Genomic DNA, 19059 nt, shown 5'->3' on the forward strand with positions numbered 1-19059 from the left:
TTTGCATTTATGGATTTCTTTTATTTCTACAGAAAGTCTTTTTTTTATATATATAGTCTTGTAATTGCTAAACACTATTTCTTAACTGAATTTGTAAACAATCTCTTAACTAGTTTGTTTTATATATAGTCAGACCTCGATATAAGGTCATCCCGCATATAAGGTCACTTTTCCAAAGTCCCGTCTCACTGAATAGGAATTCTTTGTTACAGATTATCGGATATATGGTCAAGTTTTAAAAATCGTTATCGCTTATAAGGTCATTTTTATCCGAGGCGAGGGAAGCTCTTTTCTAACAAAAACCTATTTACCTTACAAGGCAATTACCCCTCTCGAGTTCTAAGAAAATGTTGCTGCCAACGAGCAAGCTACAATTTCTGAAATTGTTTCACAAGTTCTTGACAGTGATCCTAAGACTGTAGCTGTAACCCAAGTGGAAGCCTTCAATGCAATAAATATCATACGAAATTTTTTTACAAACCACGAGAGAGCTGAGAAACATTTTGAGAAGTTACAAAATCTAGAAAACATTGTTCTAAAAATGAAACCAAAAACGAGACAGACTTACATAAATGATTATTTTAAATAAAGTAAGATGTAATGTATGTATGTACACATTGAGGAAATTTGTGAACAGCTTTATTTTAAATTAAATTTTTTTTAAAAAATCTAACTTTCTTTAATTCTTTACTAATTCTGTTAAAATTTATTAACTTAAATATTTAATTGATGGCCTATCGTTTTCGTTTGTATTACCATTTTTAAAAAGTCATAATGTGGACTATTTACGTGCTTAGTAACGAACTGCTAATGAATCGGTTAAAAGGTCACCCCGCTTATAAGGTCACTTTTGCGATGTCCCTTAGGGTGACCTTATATCGAGGTCTGACTGTATATATATACTGATTATCTCATTGAAAAAACACTTTTTTTTGTGTTTCTCAAATTTTATTAGTAGTATAAATTATCAGTAATCTTGTTTATATTTAGGAATAATAATGAATAATGTGATGCCACAATTGGCATTACATATTTATTTCCTACCTTTTAAAATATCTTTAATTACTTAAACTAATTTTTACTTATCATATTAATTGAATTATATTTAAATTAAATCAATGAGTTAATCTTTATAAAAGCAAACATAAAATACTTTATTCTTTTCTTATCAATCAATGTAACGGCTAAAATTTTATTTCAATACTAATGTAGACTCATTAATTCACTGCCACATCTAATCAAGAACAAAAGTCTATTTACACTCTTAATTATTAATTTCTTACCTAAAATATGTTTCAGTTACATGGTTATTATAATTCCCACAGTTTTGTTGCCGGCTTGTGATCGCCAAAGTATTTTCAAACCCAATATTGATTGGCTTCATTTTGACTATGCTATATTTTGATAACTCGCCAATTTTGGATCTCCTATCCATGCTTCTCCTGTGTCCGTTAGGTACAAATGCATTTACTTTCAATTTCAAATTTGTGGCAACTAGGGGTGCCCTTGTGGGCCTCCCAGCCACACCGTAAAATATTCGTTGATGCTAACATAAACTTTCGATTTGGGAGAGTGTTTTGTATTGGTCCCTTTTGGGGGATTTTCTTTTCTTTATGATTTCGATATGCCCATTCCTATTATACTAGTGCTTACTTTAATAAATCAAATTTTTACTTAAACGATTTTATTCCTTTTCCTGGAGACAATATTTAACAAATACCAATATATGGCAATCCCCAACATCACAAATAATTTTTTAAAAACGATACAGAAATATATTTCTGGAGTTGTACTGAAACAATGCACTGTTTTCGCATGTTAATCGCCATTGTTTTATTTATTTATTTATTTATTTTTTTTAAGAAAAAAAAACTTTTAGACTACTGGGATTTTTTATTGCAGTAGTGTTAAATATTTTCTTACTACTAGAATTTTAAAAAAATTTTCGCAAAATTTATGTTTTTTTATCTTTAACTGGATTTAGAAAAATATTTTACTATTCTTACTCATTTATTATTCATTTGTTCTATTCGTATTTTCCTAATTCACTTATATGTCATTATTATTGCTCAATTTGGGTTGTACTGATTCTAAATACACATAATATTTGCTTTTTTACTTGACTAATTTACATATAATTTATATTTGTTATAGAATGCCATATTAATTATAATGTGTTCCTTTTTTTTTCCAGATGAAGACAAAAACAAAAATTTGACTTATTACAAAAGGCCCTCCATGTCACTCTTGAATACATATCGGCAGACTTGGAAACCTAGGCATAATCATTTTGTCCGATATTCTGATGTAAAACCCAGAGGTACTAGTTTGTAAAATGTGTCTATGTAAATATGCAGTGTGTGACAAAATTAAAAGACCACTGTAGTTTTTGTGACTTTTAATATCAATAATATAGATTTTCCAAAATTAAATTAATGAAGATGAATGAAAAACAAAGATGCATGCACATAATTTTTCAGAGATATATTTAGATATGAATATTCTGCCAACAAGATCAAAATTTTCCATCTAAAATGTCTGTTACAAAAATTATAAAACCACATGTTAAAATGATTTTTTTTACAAAATTAAAAGGATGTTGATCCACCATTTTTCTGGATTACTTCAAATGCTAGGTTTTTTATCGGCCAATCGAATTTCCGAGCTAAGTTTTATAAATTTTGTGTCATTCCTCCAGATAGCTTCTTCCCAGTCGTATACTGAATTAAGGGAGATTATTTACATATGCTTGTCCTGGCAAGTAGCCCCACAAGTTTTCTGTAGGATTAGAATCAAGGCTATGGTTTGCCAGCTTAAGACCTTGATTTTTTCCTTCTGAAACCAATTTTTAGTTGATTGTGACGTATGGCAGGGCGCATTTTCTTCCTGAAATTTATAATCCGACCCTCCTGGAAAGTAAGATGTGGACCAAAAGGTGTAAGGTGTTTGTAAAGTAGTTGTTGATAACTGGAGTCCTTTTTTTTTCCAGAAATTCGCAACAGGTAGCATTTACCATCATTCGCAAAAGCTCCTCAGATTATATACCAAACTACCACCATCTAACTATCCAAGAAATCAAGTTCTGTTCATAAATCATGTCAGTAGTAATTATCATCATCTGGATCATCCAAATTGAACCTCTTTTTATCTGAAAACAAAATTTTTTCACCTAGCATCACATGTCTTAATCTCTTTTGCCCACTTCAGCCTCTTTTCTTAATGATGCTTTAACAGTTTCTGCGTTCTCTGTTATTTTCGAAGAACCGCATTTAAATTTGACCTCTAAGTGCGTCAGACTGTTGCATGAGAGATCGTTCCACTTGTTAGCTGATTTATTTTGCAAGTAGACAAGTCTGGTTTTGTTGCAAGTTTGAAAATGTATCTATTTTTCCCAAGCTGATAATTTATGCCTCCTACCTTGATAATTTATACCTCCTACCTTTATTCAGGCCAGTCAATTTCATGATTTTTTTCAAAACTTTTGAAAATTGTGAATTTTTGTTTTGTTTCATTTTTTTTCTGTTTTAACTAAAATGAAGTATGTTAACAGAAAGTTTCTAATACGCTTAATTTTCTTATTGTTACTTTTCCTTGTGTGGTAAAACAGGTAACTAGTAGCATAGAATATTGTGATTCTCAACGTTAAAGTCATATTTCAGAACTAAAAAAAAAAAATTTTGATGATGATTTTTTTTTATCAGGTGTTTTTATTATGACAAAAATTTTTAAAGAGTGTTTCTAATCAACATTATTCTTTCATGGTCACTTTTTTCTAAAATTACAGAATTGTGAAAAAGTTAAAATAAGATTTTATAGTGTTAAATCTATCGTTTAAAAGTTGCGAACTATTTTTATTTTTGTTTCTATCTATTTTTTTTTCTTAAAAAAAACTTATGTTTTTATTATGATGCCACAATTAAGAGAGTCTTCACTTTAAGCTTCAAAATTTAAGATCTATTTTTATTTATTTATTTTCTTTTGTATATAATCTTTATTTTGTATAGATTATTTTATGATACCGCTGCATTTTTAAAAGTATTTTTGATGGAAATTATCTCTTTTACAGGGGTCGCATTCCTCCTAAAATTTATAAAATTCCTAAAACTATGTGCAAACCCTAATATTCCTAAAAATCTGATAAAATTTTGTTGGTGTTCCTAAAAAATTAGAGTTATAGGCTAAATATAAATAACACAGCAATAATCTAAAATATAAGAATTTAACTACATTAATTAAAACTGTTTTAATTTTGCCACATGGGAATTCTGATCCTGAGAGAGGTTTTTTGATAAATAAAGCAATGCTTAATGTGAGTCACCATGAGAATACTATTATGTCTTTTAGACTAATCAAAGATACCATTCGAAATTAAGGAGGAGTGGTGAAGATCACCACAACACTATTGAGAGCAGTAAAAGAGTCTTACAAATCATATCAAGAATATATTAGCAAAATGATCATAATTAATTTGTTTTTCTCTAACTTTTAATATAAATTGCTGATTTAAAATCTAATAAAATCACACAATAGTTTTTCTTAATAAGGTAATTTAAAGGGTAATAATAAAGTTTTGATTAAGAAGGTAAAAATTAAATAAAAATCAAATAAAAACGTATTCTATTTTAGAGAGGAAGGTTCTTTTTTTAAAAAATTACTATAGAATCGAAAAAGAATTTTAATTTATGGTAATAAATTTTATTAAAGGTATGCAGATCATTTGTTCTGATTTTTCGAACTATTTTTTTTAATACTTTTATTGTTTATATAAACATCACAGAGGATGAGAAAGGGAATTGTTTACAGTATATATAACTTTAGTTAGTAATATTTTTGTGATTTCCTTCAATTTTATCTGATATTAAATTTTGGAAACTTTTATGTGTACTTTAATAGTACATATAAGTATCAGAGATTTAATTTAAATTGTTTAAAGTATATACAATTTAAGACAGTATTATTTTTGTTAATATTTAAGTTGATACAGTTTTTATATGGTATATTTTTACTTCATAAATGATTAAATCATTTTCTGTATACTTAATCTGATGAGGATAGGAAAGAAATGAAATTGTGAATTTTTTTAATATATATATTGCTTATAATAGTTTTAAGTTCGTAAAGTTTTAGTCAAATATTCCTTAATTTTTTATTTGGCATTGCATTTTAATTTTCGAATTGTTTTGGATTTAATAAAGTATATTTAATTTTTCCAAGTTGGTGTTAATTTATTTTTTCTCTTGATTTATTCTCACTTTTGCCTGTTCCTGAATTATGCACTTAATTTTTGTTAAATAATATGTAAAGTTGAAATTTCATTTTTACACTTTAGAGATTTCATTCTTGACTTATTAAATTTCAGAGCTTTATTTTATGACTTGCAATTATTTATGATATGTATGGATGAATAAGAATAATCTTCTGTTATGTAATAAACTACCGTGTGATCTGTTTTTATCCTACCAAAATCATATATTACCCCTAAAATTTACCTAAAATTTTTTTAAAAAAGTTCCTAAAATTACCCTAAAATTTTCAAAAACTTTGCTGCTACCCCTGCTTTTAATATTATATAGATAATTTTTTTTTCTCCAGAAAATATTATTTTTAGCATTAAAGTTTTGTTTTAAGAATTAAAAGGATACCTTCTTTTCCATTTCTTTTTTTAACTTTACAACTTTAATTTTTTTCCCTAATAGCTGTTTTTCTTAAATATTTAAGTATCTTACAATCTAATTATCTTTATTATCCCAAGCTATTAAAGTTTTTTTTTCCCTTAATCTCATACCAATAATACAATTAAGTTTTGATTATTTTTTAATAATGACATGACTAAACTTATTTCTTTAAAAAAAAAATATTTAATAATGAAAAAGAAAGAAAAAATGTGTTGCTATTTTGGTCTTCTTTTTTTTTCCTCCCCCCCCCCAAGTAAACGGTATTCGGCCATATCACTATTTGTAACAGTATATATCTAAAAATAATCAAACTATTATCTTGTGGTGCAAATTTAAGAATATCTAAATCATTTTATATTCATTGCTTTTGTTCTTTAATCTAAATTACTATAACTGCACTACTGATAACGACCAAAATATAACCAGGTACTAATTACTACATTTATTTTAGCATATTTTCGATTTAGAAAAATAAACCTAATATAAAATGAAAATTTACTTATGTTACATCTCTTTATGTAATTAAGGATTATTGATTGCTTATTTGCTAATATATTGAAATTTGTTAACCTTTTAGAAGAAAAAAAGCCTACTGTGAATGAACTTGCAAATCAAAAGGGAATTCTCCAGCAAGTTAATGGCTGGAAAGTTTATCATTTATCAGCACAAATGGAGGACATTGTAAGTTGAATTGTTACGATTAGACTTTAACCACATTATTTATTTATAGCTATAAATGATCATTTTTAAATTTGTGATTGCCTTTGGTAACTAAGGATGTAACGAATATTCGGTATTCGAGCCCTTGTGCCAAATGTTCAGCCAAATATTTTTTGGAAAAGTATTTTCAGACAAAAGTTTCTTAGGAAGAATTTGAACAAATTTAATAAAAAATAATCTAAAATTGTATTTTTTACTTTACATTTTTAGAAATAGTTTTTACATATATTTGTTAAGTTCTAAAACTTGTTAATTTATGTTCTGGAAGACAAATGAAAAAGCGAAACTTAAAGAATTGAAGCTAGATTATTTTATACGTAAGCATAAGTTGCGTACTGCTGATTGTTTTTAAAGAGAATTGAAAAATTTTGTTTATTTCATTTTTCTCTTTTTTTTTTAGCGCAACATTTTAATCAAGCATTTCTTATAAATTTAATTCTTTTACTGTCAGTTTTTTCCTGCGCAAGTAAAAATGTGATTCTCAATGTTACATTTCAGAACTAGAGCAATTCTTTTTCTGTTTCACTTTTGCTTTTTTTATTAACTTTTCTTTTTATCTGCATTTTTATTTATGACACTGCTTTTTTTAAAGTGTGTTTCTAATAAAGATTATTCTTTTACGATCTTTTTTTTCTGAAAATACGGCAACGTAAAAAAAGTTAAATTGAGATTTTTAACATTTAAATTTTTTATTTAAACATTATGAACGATTTTTTTTTTGGTTTCTATCTAGCTTTTTATTTTTTAAAAACATCTGTAATCGGTGTTTTTATAAGCTTTCTTATTATAAGGTGGCAATTAAAAAAAAGGAAACTATTAGAGTTTATTTTTCCCTTTTTAAAAAAAAAGTAATTGGAAAACTGAGATGTTAATCTTTAAAATTTCTTTCATATATTAAGATTGAATTTTTTTTAAATTTTGTATATCTTTTTAATGCTAGCACTGCATTTTGAAAAGTGTTTTATGGATAATTTTTTGCGGGAAGATATTGTTGTTAAGTTTTGTTTTCTATTTCCCTTTTTCTTTTTTTCACTTTTCCACTTTAGTTTTTTTTTTTTTTTTTTATAGTCGTTACTCAGTTTTTTTACTTGTCTTAAATATTTCTACTTGTCTTAATATCTAAGTATCTTTACTATGTTAAATATTTCTATTATAGTTTTATAATACCAATAACATACCAATATACTCACTCCAATAACATAGCTAAGTTTTGATTATTTTTCAATAATGACTAAACTTATTTACGTGCAAAGCTATTTGTACTTATTTTAATATATAAATATATATATTCAGTTGCAGTATATTCGGTATTCGGCCAAATCACTATTTGTTAATCCCTATTTGTAACATCTTTGTTCAAAAAATGCATGTATAATTCACTGACCTGTTATAATTCAAAAAGATTTTTAGAAGATTTTTTAAACCAGAAAAAAAAGGAACATTCAGAATATAATAGTCTGTTATAATTACAATTCACAATAACAGATATAATTAGTTATTCTTATATCGAGCTTATTTTTATTATGTACATTATTTAAAATTATGCTGCTGCATGATTTCTGTAAATAGCAAAAGATTTTTTTTTTTTTTTTTGTTGGAAGGAAATTAACAGAGCTAGTCACTCATACATGCTTGCTTTATAAATATAAAATGTTAAAATTGTAAGATGATAATTAGGTGAAATTATGTTACTTCGGAAAAGAAAGTTTTCATTTTTCTATATTGATTTCAGATATAAATTAAAATGGTCCCCATTTACCTCATTTTCTTCTAATATTGCTTACTCAAACAGCAGAAAAATGTGTTTTCCTCAAAAGAAATTTAGTAGCGATCACAAAAGATTAGTAGTTTTTAACTCATTATAAGCACAATTTTTGTATCTTTAATAATAGTATTTTGACAGTGACCTGCAAACCTATTGTAATAGCTGTGTAATGTGCCATGCTCATATCAAGCTTTTACTGCATAATAATTTTAATAAAGAATAATTTAATTTAGTTGCAATTTTTAACTCATTATAAACACAGTTTTTGTTTCTTTAATAATTGTATTTTGACAATGACCTGGAAACCTAACATAATAGCCTTGTAATGTGCCATGCCCATTATATCAATCTTTTTCTGCATAGTAATTTTTCTTTTCTTTAGAAAATTAAATTATAGTTTTAATAAATGAATGCAGCTTAAAACGAATATAATTAAATTTGCATGATTAATAAAACAAAATTAAATTATTCTTTCTCCTAACAAGCTTGTTTTTTTGAAAGATGCCATGGTTAAATAGATAGGAGTCTATGATTCGTGTTTCATCTATTAATATTTAGATGTATATGCTTTAAATTTTGAAACGTGCTGTTTTCTTTTTGACATTTTAGATTGAAATTGAAGAGACGGTCTATTCTCGGCTATCTGATCTGTTAGACTTCGTCGAAAGCGATCCACCAGTTATGAAGAACCGGAATTTATTCAGTTCAGAAGAAAATAGAATCATAAATAAACTGAATGATTTGATTAAAGTAAGAATCACTTTAAAAAAAGTTTTCTACATTTTGCTTTAAAATTGACTTTTTGTTCTCGATTCATAAATAAAAATTTTCTTCCTCATTAAAATTTGCTCTTTTTTCTTCTTTCTTTAGGGAAATTTGCAGCGGAGTAAAATTGTTCAAGAGCAAATCACTGAATCAAAGCAGCAGGCAATAAAAATCTTGGATCACAAAACAAACGTTGCTGAAATGGTAAACAAATATGTGAGCCGACGACCTCTTAAAAAGAAAGAAAAAACATGACCCAGAAGAAAATATGCTGCTTATGCGTGATTTTAGAGACAAAGGATTTTATTGGTGCACACTCCACGTTTTTTTGTTACCTGTATAGAAGCTTTTTTTCTCTCTTTATCCTGTTTTAGATGATTTTCAATTTCTTTTGTAAATATTTTAAGATGTAAGTTTTAAAAAGTGTGTTATTTGAAAATAAATCATCACTTTTCTACATTGTCATTTAAAAAGAAGAGATATCATCCTGCATGTATATTATCAATTTTAGTATAATCAACTAAGTTGATTAGACACTCGATTTCAAATACTTAAACTGTGAATTACAATACTTATTCTTTTATCGCTTTTATTATTATTATTTTTAAACAATTCTGCTTAAGAATTGTTACTAAATATATTTTTTTAGTTTATATTTTTTAGTTGTATAGGGCATCCCCTTAAGACTTTTAACAGTGGTCAGGAACATTTCTCTCAAGTGGGTCTTTTTTTTTTCACAAACATTTTCGCTGGTGAGCCACGCATCACTTCTATTTTAGATTATACATTATTTTAGGAGTCTGTAAATAAAAGCATTATGCTATATACCACTATACCTTAATTTTAGTACCTAGGTGACCCACAAGTTTTAGGCTGCTGACCACTGCTCTACAACATTGTCTGAGCAATGAAAAATGACTCTAAATTTGGAGTGTTTAATTAAATAAAAAAAATTAAAATGGTATGACAGGGGTACCATTATGTGCAAGTAAAAGGCTATAAAAATATGAAATGATGATCAAAATTATAACTGTTTTTACATACCATCACACGTTAATTAATTTTAGCACAATTAAATCGATTCGAATGTAATATTTGCTGACTTTACATGCAAATAATTCAGTTTAAAAAAAAATTCAAGCAGTTATATTTTTTTCGAATAACTTATGGTGTTATTTACAATTACTGTAATTTTTACTTACTTTCATTAATTTAAAAAATAAAAACTGGCTGTGACAAATATAATACAATATATTACATTCATAACTGCCAGTACTCTTTAAATATTTTATGAAAAAAACTCAATAATAAGGGCAAGATTTTCAAAAGAAAATTTTAAATGAGGGGCTTTTTACTGTTTTAACATTTAGCAAATGCAGTAAAAAGTCTTATGTGAATTCAGACTTGTCATTCCAAAAAATTACATTTATCTCAAATTTGTTAAATATTATGAATGTAGGACCATAAAATAATTCATTTCTGACAAAAAAGTTAAGCTTCAATACTTATTGTATTTACATTCCAAAACTATTAGAAATTTTTTAATCATTTAATTGAAGAAATACTGAACTAAGTAACAAATTTTAAATAATAATTTAATAAGGGCTATTCCCTAATTTACATTAATAATATGAACTCTTTAAGTTTTCTTAGTTTGCTCAATTCTTTACATATCTTTATGAATTCAGTATAATCAAAAGTATTAATATTTTGTAATATATATTTTTTAAATTATGGTTTGACTAATTATAATTTTGAATTTAAATTATTCTTTTTTACACAATAAAATAAGGTAATTAATAATTTAAAAAATATAAAGTATGGTTCAATATTTAAAATTCTGTTAAAATTGTTTTTTTTTTTTTTATGGTATAAAATCAAGAAAAGAGTTCGTTGTCAGAAATTAGTTATTTTATCCTGATCATGTAAAAATTTTTAATAATGTTTTTACATAATTTTTTTTTTAGTATGCATATCCTAATTATGATTTTCTTTTTAAAAAAAAGTGTTAAAAATATTTTTGAGCGCTTTAAAGGTGCTTATTTTTTGTTAAAAAATTTGGCTATGCACCCTGTATAATAGGTCCGTTTTTATGCCAATATCTCAATTTTTTCCACATTATTTCGCTTTATTTCTATGCAGCATGAAGTATACCTTCTCTTCATTTGGAGCCAGTGTTTAGTTTTTAAATTCTTTTTATGTTTTTTAAAACTTATAAAAATAGAAGTTTAATTGATACTAACAATTATTTTAATAAAAAATATTAAAACAGCTTGACTTTTTCTTAAATGAGTTAAATGTATTTTAAGTCCGCAAATACTATGTTCCTTACAATTATTACGATCCTTTTATAGAAACATAAAAATAGTTGCAGACAAATGTAATTTATTGATCCATAAACTTCTTTTAAGTTATAATTTCAAAAAAAAAGTATTTGTAGATTCTCAAATTGATTGCCTTTATGGATATTTTCATAAACTGCTTACTTACAATAAAATATTTATATGGGTACTTGCAGATGAAAAGAAGAAATTATTGCTGTACATATATAAGATAATGATGTAAATTATTATAACTTTTAAATGATGTCATGAAATAAAATCTTGATAAAGAAAAATATCTTCAATGCAAAGAAATGAGTCATTTTTTAAGTATTACCAACAAAAATTTTCTCAATCTGTAGTGTTTCTATTGTCTAAATGGGGACCTTGTATTTTTCTATTATTCCATTTAATTAGTGCAAATAAATAGTGTTAAGAATTTTATTTAATTTTTATTGCTCTTTATTAGCATTAAAAATGTCATGTGAATCTCTCAATATTTTGGTGATTCCTAAAATAACCACTAACTGTAAATAAGAAATTTTAGAAGTGGTTATCTGTGTTCATTGTATGATAAGAACTGTCTCATAATATTTTAGATTATGTTTAAATGCTTTTTAATCAAAGCTTTTGAAGAAGAAAAAAAATGCAATATCTTTCATGCTAACATGATGTATATTTTATAGCATATAAAAGTGTATTTGCATTTATATTTTTTTATAAATTATATGTCTGTAAAATCCAGTAAATTTAAAATCACAAAAAAATGTATTATGTGACTATGTGTTAACTGGATAGTGCCACCTTTTGCTAATAGTATATAAATACTCTTGTAAAGAATGTAAACTATATTAAACATCCAAACAAAACCTTTTAATCACTCTCCAAAATATTATAACAACTCTGTGGTTGTTGAAAAATTTTAACCAATTTTGTATGAATATTTTGATTTAAACAGTCATTCAAAAATCTCTGTTTGAATCAGTTTTAACAAAATAATGATAAAAAATAGCTTTGCTTTAAACACAATAAGTTTAAATGCACAATAGGCTTTTCTTAAACTACGTATTTAGGTTACAATAAAATTTAATAGCTTATCAAATGTCTTATTCAATTAATAAGTTTTAAAACATTTATTAAGCTGTTACTTTTTACATTTTCTCCTTTTAGTGTTGGCATATTTTTATTCATCAGAAAATTATGAGAAACTTCAGTTTACAAAGCAGCTTTTTTGTAGTCTTAAATTTCCTGTTTGTGTACAAAAGGCTGGCCATCTAGTAAAACATACCTCGGATAGAGCTTTTTGCATGCCATCAATTGTTTTGTACAAATGTGTTATTTTGAATCATAAATGTACTATACATTTTATTTGTTACTTCATTGTATATATTATTCATTTTTAATGTATTAGGGTATCCTTTGATTCTTCATAAAGGATATCTTTTATGTTTCTTGAGATATTGTCTTATAAAAAGATTACGAAGATACTCAATCTAATAATAAATAAAATGTATCTACATCTATTGGGTCTATTCTTTTTAAGTAACAAAATTATTGTTATATTAATTCTACATACTTATAGTAAAAAGCGCTTAAAGGTGCTTATTTTCGTTAAAGGTGCTTTTTTCATTTGGTGTTTTTAAAAATTGCTTAATTTTCCCTTTTTCAAAATGATAATTTTCCTTTACTATGTTGATTTTCGCTGCAAACTATCCAAAAAGACACAGTTCACTTTGTTCTATTCAACATTTTTACAATTAATTCAAGCTCCATCTATTTCCGCGTATTGCCAGCCGTAGCGTATGAAAACGCCATTCGTTTTACGCGATTCAAAATTTCATGATTTTTGACAATTGTCGAAAAAAATGCCAGAAGGGTTTTTTGTTTTTTGACATGTCAGTTAAAACAAGATAAAACTGTCAATTTTCAAAACTTTCCAACCCTGCTTAGTTATGATATTATTTTAAAGTTCTGAAAAATATTTTTTGAGTACTTATTCTTTGTTGAATAATTTGGCTGTGCACCCTGTTAAAAAAAATGAACTGAAGGTATTCCCTCTTTTAGAGAAGTTAAGTCTTCTGGAGATGTTTTTTTAACATGGCTATTATTCTTCATTAACTACAACAAGTCATATTCGCTTGTTGCGCTTTTGGTTTATGGGTAGAAAAATCGCAAGTCATGGTGCTTTTTTGCACGAAATTGTGTATCTTGATTCATATTTCAATATCAGTTAACACAATCCCTTTTATTTTTTTGCTGTGGAATCCTAAGATCGGCTTTCTTTTGACGAAACCCTGAGAGCAACAGCTTTCTTTTGGCGAAACCCTGAGAGCAACAGCTTTCTTTTGGCGAAACCCTGAGCAATTTCATCAGCAATCGTGTATACATTAATTAGCGAAAGATGAGTTATTTTGAAAATATGTAATGATCTAAATTTTATTAATTCATTTGATATTATTTAGTGAATAAATGAAGAATGAAATTTTTTTTATCATTTCATTTTATCAATATTAGTTTTAAAATAGGATTTTATGTCAGAAAGTTGAATTTACAGGTTTGGAGCGGCATCTAGTCTAGTTCTTAATTTGATTTTAGTGCTTGTATAAATTGAAAATGAATATGCTGAAATATAGTTTCCATTAAAATTAGAACTAAAGAGGAAGAAAATATTCGTAAAGAAACATACTTCTGTTGAATTTGTTTATTTTTATTCGATTTGAAATTGTTCACAAATACATGTCTTTTTCATAATTCATTCATTATATTACTATTAGAAAAAGCATTGTTTTGGGATTTCTTTTGTTTCATGCATTTCCATTTTAAAAAAATTTAAGAATAGCGGAAATATTAAATAAATAATGAATTATTAATTGAATATTTAAAAAATTTGATTAGAGGCTACGAAAATAACTAGTTGAAAAAAATTCCTAACTCTTGGAAAGTTCTATTACTATGGTACTGTTAAAATATTATATAAGCCTGTTTTAGTGCTGTTGGATTCTCTACAACAATTCTAATAACTAGCAATTTCCAGAAAAATTTGAATTCATAAATATTATTTCATCTTTTCCTCCATTGTTATAAAAAGCGAGTGAGCAATCATTAGCATGAAAAGCAAAGATACATCGCATAAAGGCCATCAACTAAATAACATCTACTGAAGAAAACAAAACCGTCATTAATGAAGTGTAAATTATTTTTATTTAGATGTGCACGCCTTCAGAGCTATGACTAAATTGAGAAGGTGACTTCAAATTGTGATGGCATGTCTTCGAATCACCCTCAGGGTTTCCCAGACCGTCGCCAAAGTGCAGCTCTAGTGTGACGTAAATTAAGTCCTACCATTTAGAAAAACTTTTTCAGTTACCACAAATGAAGCTTCGAATCTTGACTTTCTAGAATGATATCCTTTAATTTTAGCTGGTATAATATGAATTTCCAGCATGCGACTTTCGAGCAGTGATTCCAGATTCTCTAAAATGGTCGACTTCTTTTGGGAGGACTAACTTAATAAAATTCACTAGCAATCGTTTTTATTCAAATGCATATATTTTTTTTTTCTAATTATATGTTTTTGTAATTTTTTTTTTCTTCTCTAATTTAACACTTTTAATTTATTGATTAAGACAGACATTTAATTTATCAATAATTTTATGATAAAATAATAGATTTCAAATTTTATAAGGAAAAAAAGAATCGAAACTTTGGTAAGCTTTCCCCCCCCCCTTATTTTATCAATTTTACTACTTTTTCTATTTCTCTCTTATAAAGATCATCCTAAGGCTGAATGAAAAGTATGTGTCTTTCTCTCTCTCTCATAATTCCAGAATCGTTTATTTTATCACCCTGACAGCGGCTGCAAGGGGCAAATTTAGCCCCCCCGATTCTAAAGTGTATTCGAAATTTTCAATCAGTTCGTTCGGTAGAGCCGTATAAAAACGAATTTTTTCATTGGCCTTGAACTTACCATTGATAAAAATGAGACTGCAAAAAATTTTCTTTCGAACATTTTAAAGATTACATCAATGATATTTGCTGGATTATAGCTCGAGTTCTTAGCACATATTTTTAAAAATTTTTATTCATTATGTTTGAGAAAGTCGATGATCAGCATAAAGATGATAGCATTGGCTAATTACATCACCAAAATAGCATTTATAATGTTATTTATAACCATGTGTTCTAATTGTTTATAATTGTGCTTTTTAACGTTAATGTATAAAACTAAATAATTTAAAACCAACAGTAATTAAAATTAGAGTTATGTATTGAAAAGAAAAAAATTAATGAAAAATAGTACTAATTCGTATGGGAGAAACTTAATATCGCCATAAGTCGTCTATGATACTTGATTATATTTATTATTAGTTGGCAATTTAATATTTTTTAAAAATAGCCATGTCTTAGAAAGCAAAATTAAAGGAAAACGGTACTTATTTCATTAAGGCCATATACTTTTGATTCCAATCAGGCTTAATTAATTTTGATAATATGTACAAATTGGAATTTAAAAAAATATTTATTTTGATGAGATGAACTACTTAAAAGGTGTTTTGCTTAATCTGTTCTGAAGGGATTAAATATAATAGTAAATTTAAAAAAGGAAATTATTTTAGCTTTATTAATTGTGTTGATGTATGTCCTTAAGTTTCGTGCAGGTTTTCGTGATGTTTGTTCCGTATTGATATATTGATTGCTCACTTTCTTCCACTTCTATGGGTATTCATGTAGTATATTAATGATTGCCAATCTTTACATTTTAGTTATAAAGAAAAACACACACACATCAAAATGTTAAATTCTTTTATTTATTTAATTATAAATACACTGTTCACTTAAAAGTATTCTTCAATGTATATTCATCTGTATAAAATAGGATAATTATTAACTGAAGACAAGAAATAGTCTGTAATATATCTAAAACATCTTTAGGAACTGATTTCTCTCACATAAACAAAAGATATTATGCTTCTAAATAAATAACAAACAGTTTCCATTCAATTGTTTAATAGGTAAGCTATAATAAAGATAGTTTTAATTTGCCTTATCATAGCTCATTTTAATTATAATTCTGAATTACCAAAATTATAAACAAATTGTACATAATAGTTTTTGATATAAATTATAAGGTATAGAATTCGAACATTAAGTTTTTCATGTGGCAATACTCATAACATGCTGCTTAAATTTTATTGTACTAAATTTTTGATAAAGCTTATGATTCTAAAGGGGTGCCAAATAATGAGAATTTTATTTTATGTAGTTTCTATAAATTACATAGAAAGTTTTCAATTTGAAAATCAATTTTTATTTTGTCAAGGATAGATAAATTTATTTATTTGCAATTAAATTCAAAGAAAACTTTTCAAAATTTTATAATTTTTATTTATTTATCTTCATGAAATAAAATATAATGCAGATTATTTTACTTTATGAACAAAAAAATGACAAGGAGGAACTGCAATTTGAGTTCTTTTTATTTAGCAGTTGAAGGTTATACCAGTAAAATAGGTTTGAAACTAGAAACCCTTGTTACTAGCTATTACATTGATTGTTGAAAACAAACTATGTTATCATAAGTAAATAACTTAAGAGTATAAATGTAAAAAATTTTGAGTTTTACCAATTCCCATATATTTAATAAAACAAAGTAAACAGCAAAAGTTATAATATAGATTGAAAAGTTATATGTATTTTGAACTTCTTCAGACTCTGTTTTAACTTTATAAATACCAAGGATATATTTTTAAAAAAAAATTTTTTTGAAGTTATTCTTCAGAATTTCATTTCCAATCAAATAAATATTATCTTCTTTTTTCGCCTAAAGCACAAAGAGGTGTCTTACACTTTAATATGACTTTTTGTTGAAAAGTCTTAACAATTTAATATAAAGAATTGTCAAACAATTTAATATGAAACTTTCACACAAAGGCTATGTTATATTGGGGAATATAGCAGATTACTCCGAAGGAAAATAGCCGTTGCAGCCGCCTCATTGACATAGAATTTTTTTTTTCTATAATGTGGAAATATTTCTTAAGAGACTTAAATTCAATATAGTTTTTATGAGGTTTAAAAGGCTTCTGATTTATAACATTTATAAGCTCTATCCAAAAGTCAGAAGAAAATTTTGTTTTATTATCATAAAATAATAACAGGTCATTGGAAGTGTAGTCTTTATAATCACAACCAATTTTAAACACTTACTAAATTAAGTGGCATAAAAGCTTAAAACCAATAAATGCTACTGAACATTTTACAGAATATTATGATGTATGCTAATTTTATACGATAACACAATAATTATGAAATGCTAAATTAAATAAAAAAGGAACTAAAACTAAATATGCTTGCAAAGCCATTACTGTAAGTCAACTTTTCAAATTCCCAAAATTTTACGAAAATCAGGGGGTCGACTTATACAATGTCAATGAATTATAAGCAATGACATAGATATAAATAACTCTGTATTAGCATAATCCTTTCAAAAACTACTTATGCATTACATATAATTAATTTTTCATTTTCCCTCATCACGTATTCTTTACACATAAAGGTTAGTTTTATTTGAGGGATAGCATATCATCATAGCATCTGAGTAGAGGACAAATGTATCATATCTAAAGTGACTATTGTAAAATATTTTTAAATTGAGAACATTTTGTGAACTTAATTTTCTTTTAAAATTTATAAATTTAGTATCTCGTATTCAAAAATAGGTTGTTGATTTATACACCAGGAAATAATGTAATCAAATCAATTAGATTGCCTACACGAGGAAAAGAAACATTCACAAAACATTTAAGTCTAGTTTTATGTAGTAAAATCCTGAGATGCAATTAACATGTCCTCAAAACTTTAGTTAGAAAAATTATTTTTTAATAAAAAGCCTGTAATTCATACAAAATAGGATTTTAGGCATTAATTACCAACTTTGTATGAATTACACATGTTAATTGCATCTCAGTGTTGTATCAATCCTGAGATGCAGTTAACATATCCTCTAAACTTTAGTTAGGAAAAATATTTTTTTATAAAAAGCCTGTAATTCATCCAAAATAGGATTTTAAGCATTAATTCAAAGGGAAAAAAACCAGTATGCTAAGCATTATTTTTAAAAAAAGTTCTATTCATAGAAAAACCATTTAATTATGAGATATTCTTGCGAAATTAGCTTCTTCATTGAACTAGCATTAACCTGCATAATCACAGAAGCAAATCTTTAAAACTAATGATTTATAAATTTACATTTCATCAGGATTTCTTTTAACAATAAATCTAAATTAATATTAGATGGTATGTAAGCCATGTATCTTAAAATTATCACATCACTTGATTACATAAATACTTAGTCATTAAATCTTTAATTTTTTTAAACATAAATTCATTAATTATATATAATTATATATTACTATATAAAAAAAAATTGTACTTTTAAGTTAAGTAAGCATTACATCACAAACATAGATAAAAACATTAAAACCATAAAGCTCATATTTAGTGAAATTTTTTTCACTTTCTTTCATTTTTAAATAAATTATATTGCACTTACAAAAAAAAGTGATCGTAAATCAGCAATGTAAAGCTATAATAAATGAGATTAAATCACTGTGCTAATACAAAAAATTTTGTGTTTTTTTTTTTCAATCAAGGTGTCCTTTAGCAGCATGAGTCAGTCTATTCAGAAGAAACTGCTTATCACGACCTTCTAATACTATTTGAGATTTTAGTATTTTTATCATCTTCCTGTGAGCGATGACAATTGTCCAATAATAATAAACTGCAATACTGTGAACAAATTTAAAAAGGCATT

The 19059-nt window shown here is 26.0% G+C and overlaps 2 protein-coding genes across 9 annotated transcripts in view; one reads left to right on the forward strand and one right to left on the reverse strand.

Moving 5' to 3' along the window:
• Sap130 (Sin3A-associated protein 130) overlaps positions 1 to 9840 on the forward strand; it is a 35176-nt gene extending 25336 nt beyond the window's left edge. For all 7 annotated transcript variants that reach the window (XM_016052480.4, XM_071177814.2, XM_071177813.2 and 4 more), the window contains 4 exons: positions 2195 to 2320; positions 6253 to 6356; positions 8770 to 8910; positions 9031 to 9840. In XM_016052480.4, coding sequence (XP_015907966.1) covers positions 2195 to 2320; positions 6253 to 6356; positions 8770 to 8910; positions 9031 to 9180 — 521 coding nt within the window. In that variant the 3' untranslated portion in view covers positions 9181 to 9840. The remainder of the gene's footprint in view (positions 1 to 2194; positions 2321 to 6252; positions 6357 to 8769; positions 8911 to 9030) is intronic.
• Positions 9841 to 18872: 9032 nt separating this feature from the next.
• Positions 18873 to 19059, reverse strand: part of LOC107439778 (transmembrane channel-like protein 7) — a 29963-nt gene continuing 29776 nt past the window's right edge. For both annotated transcript variants that reach the window (XM_016052477.5, XM_071177816.2), the window contains one exon: positions 18873 to 19034. In XM_016052477.5, coding sequence (XP_015907963.3) covers positions 18890 to 19034 — 145 coding nt within the window. In that variant the 3' untranslated portion in view covers positions 18873 to 18889. The remainder of the gene's footprint in view (positions 19035 to 19059) is intronic.

The sequence above is a fragment of the Parasteatoda tepidariorum genome, chromosome 2 (assembly GCF_982258835.1).
Source record: "Parasteatoda tepidariorum strain Cologne lab strain chromosome 2, Ptep-v5.0, whole genome shotgun sequence".
In the NCBI taxonomy this organism is placed as follows: Eukaryota; Metazoa; Arthropoda; class Arachnida; order Araneae; family Theridiidae; genus Parasteatoda; species Parasteatoda tepidariorum.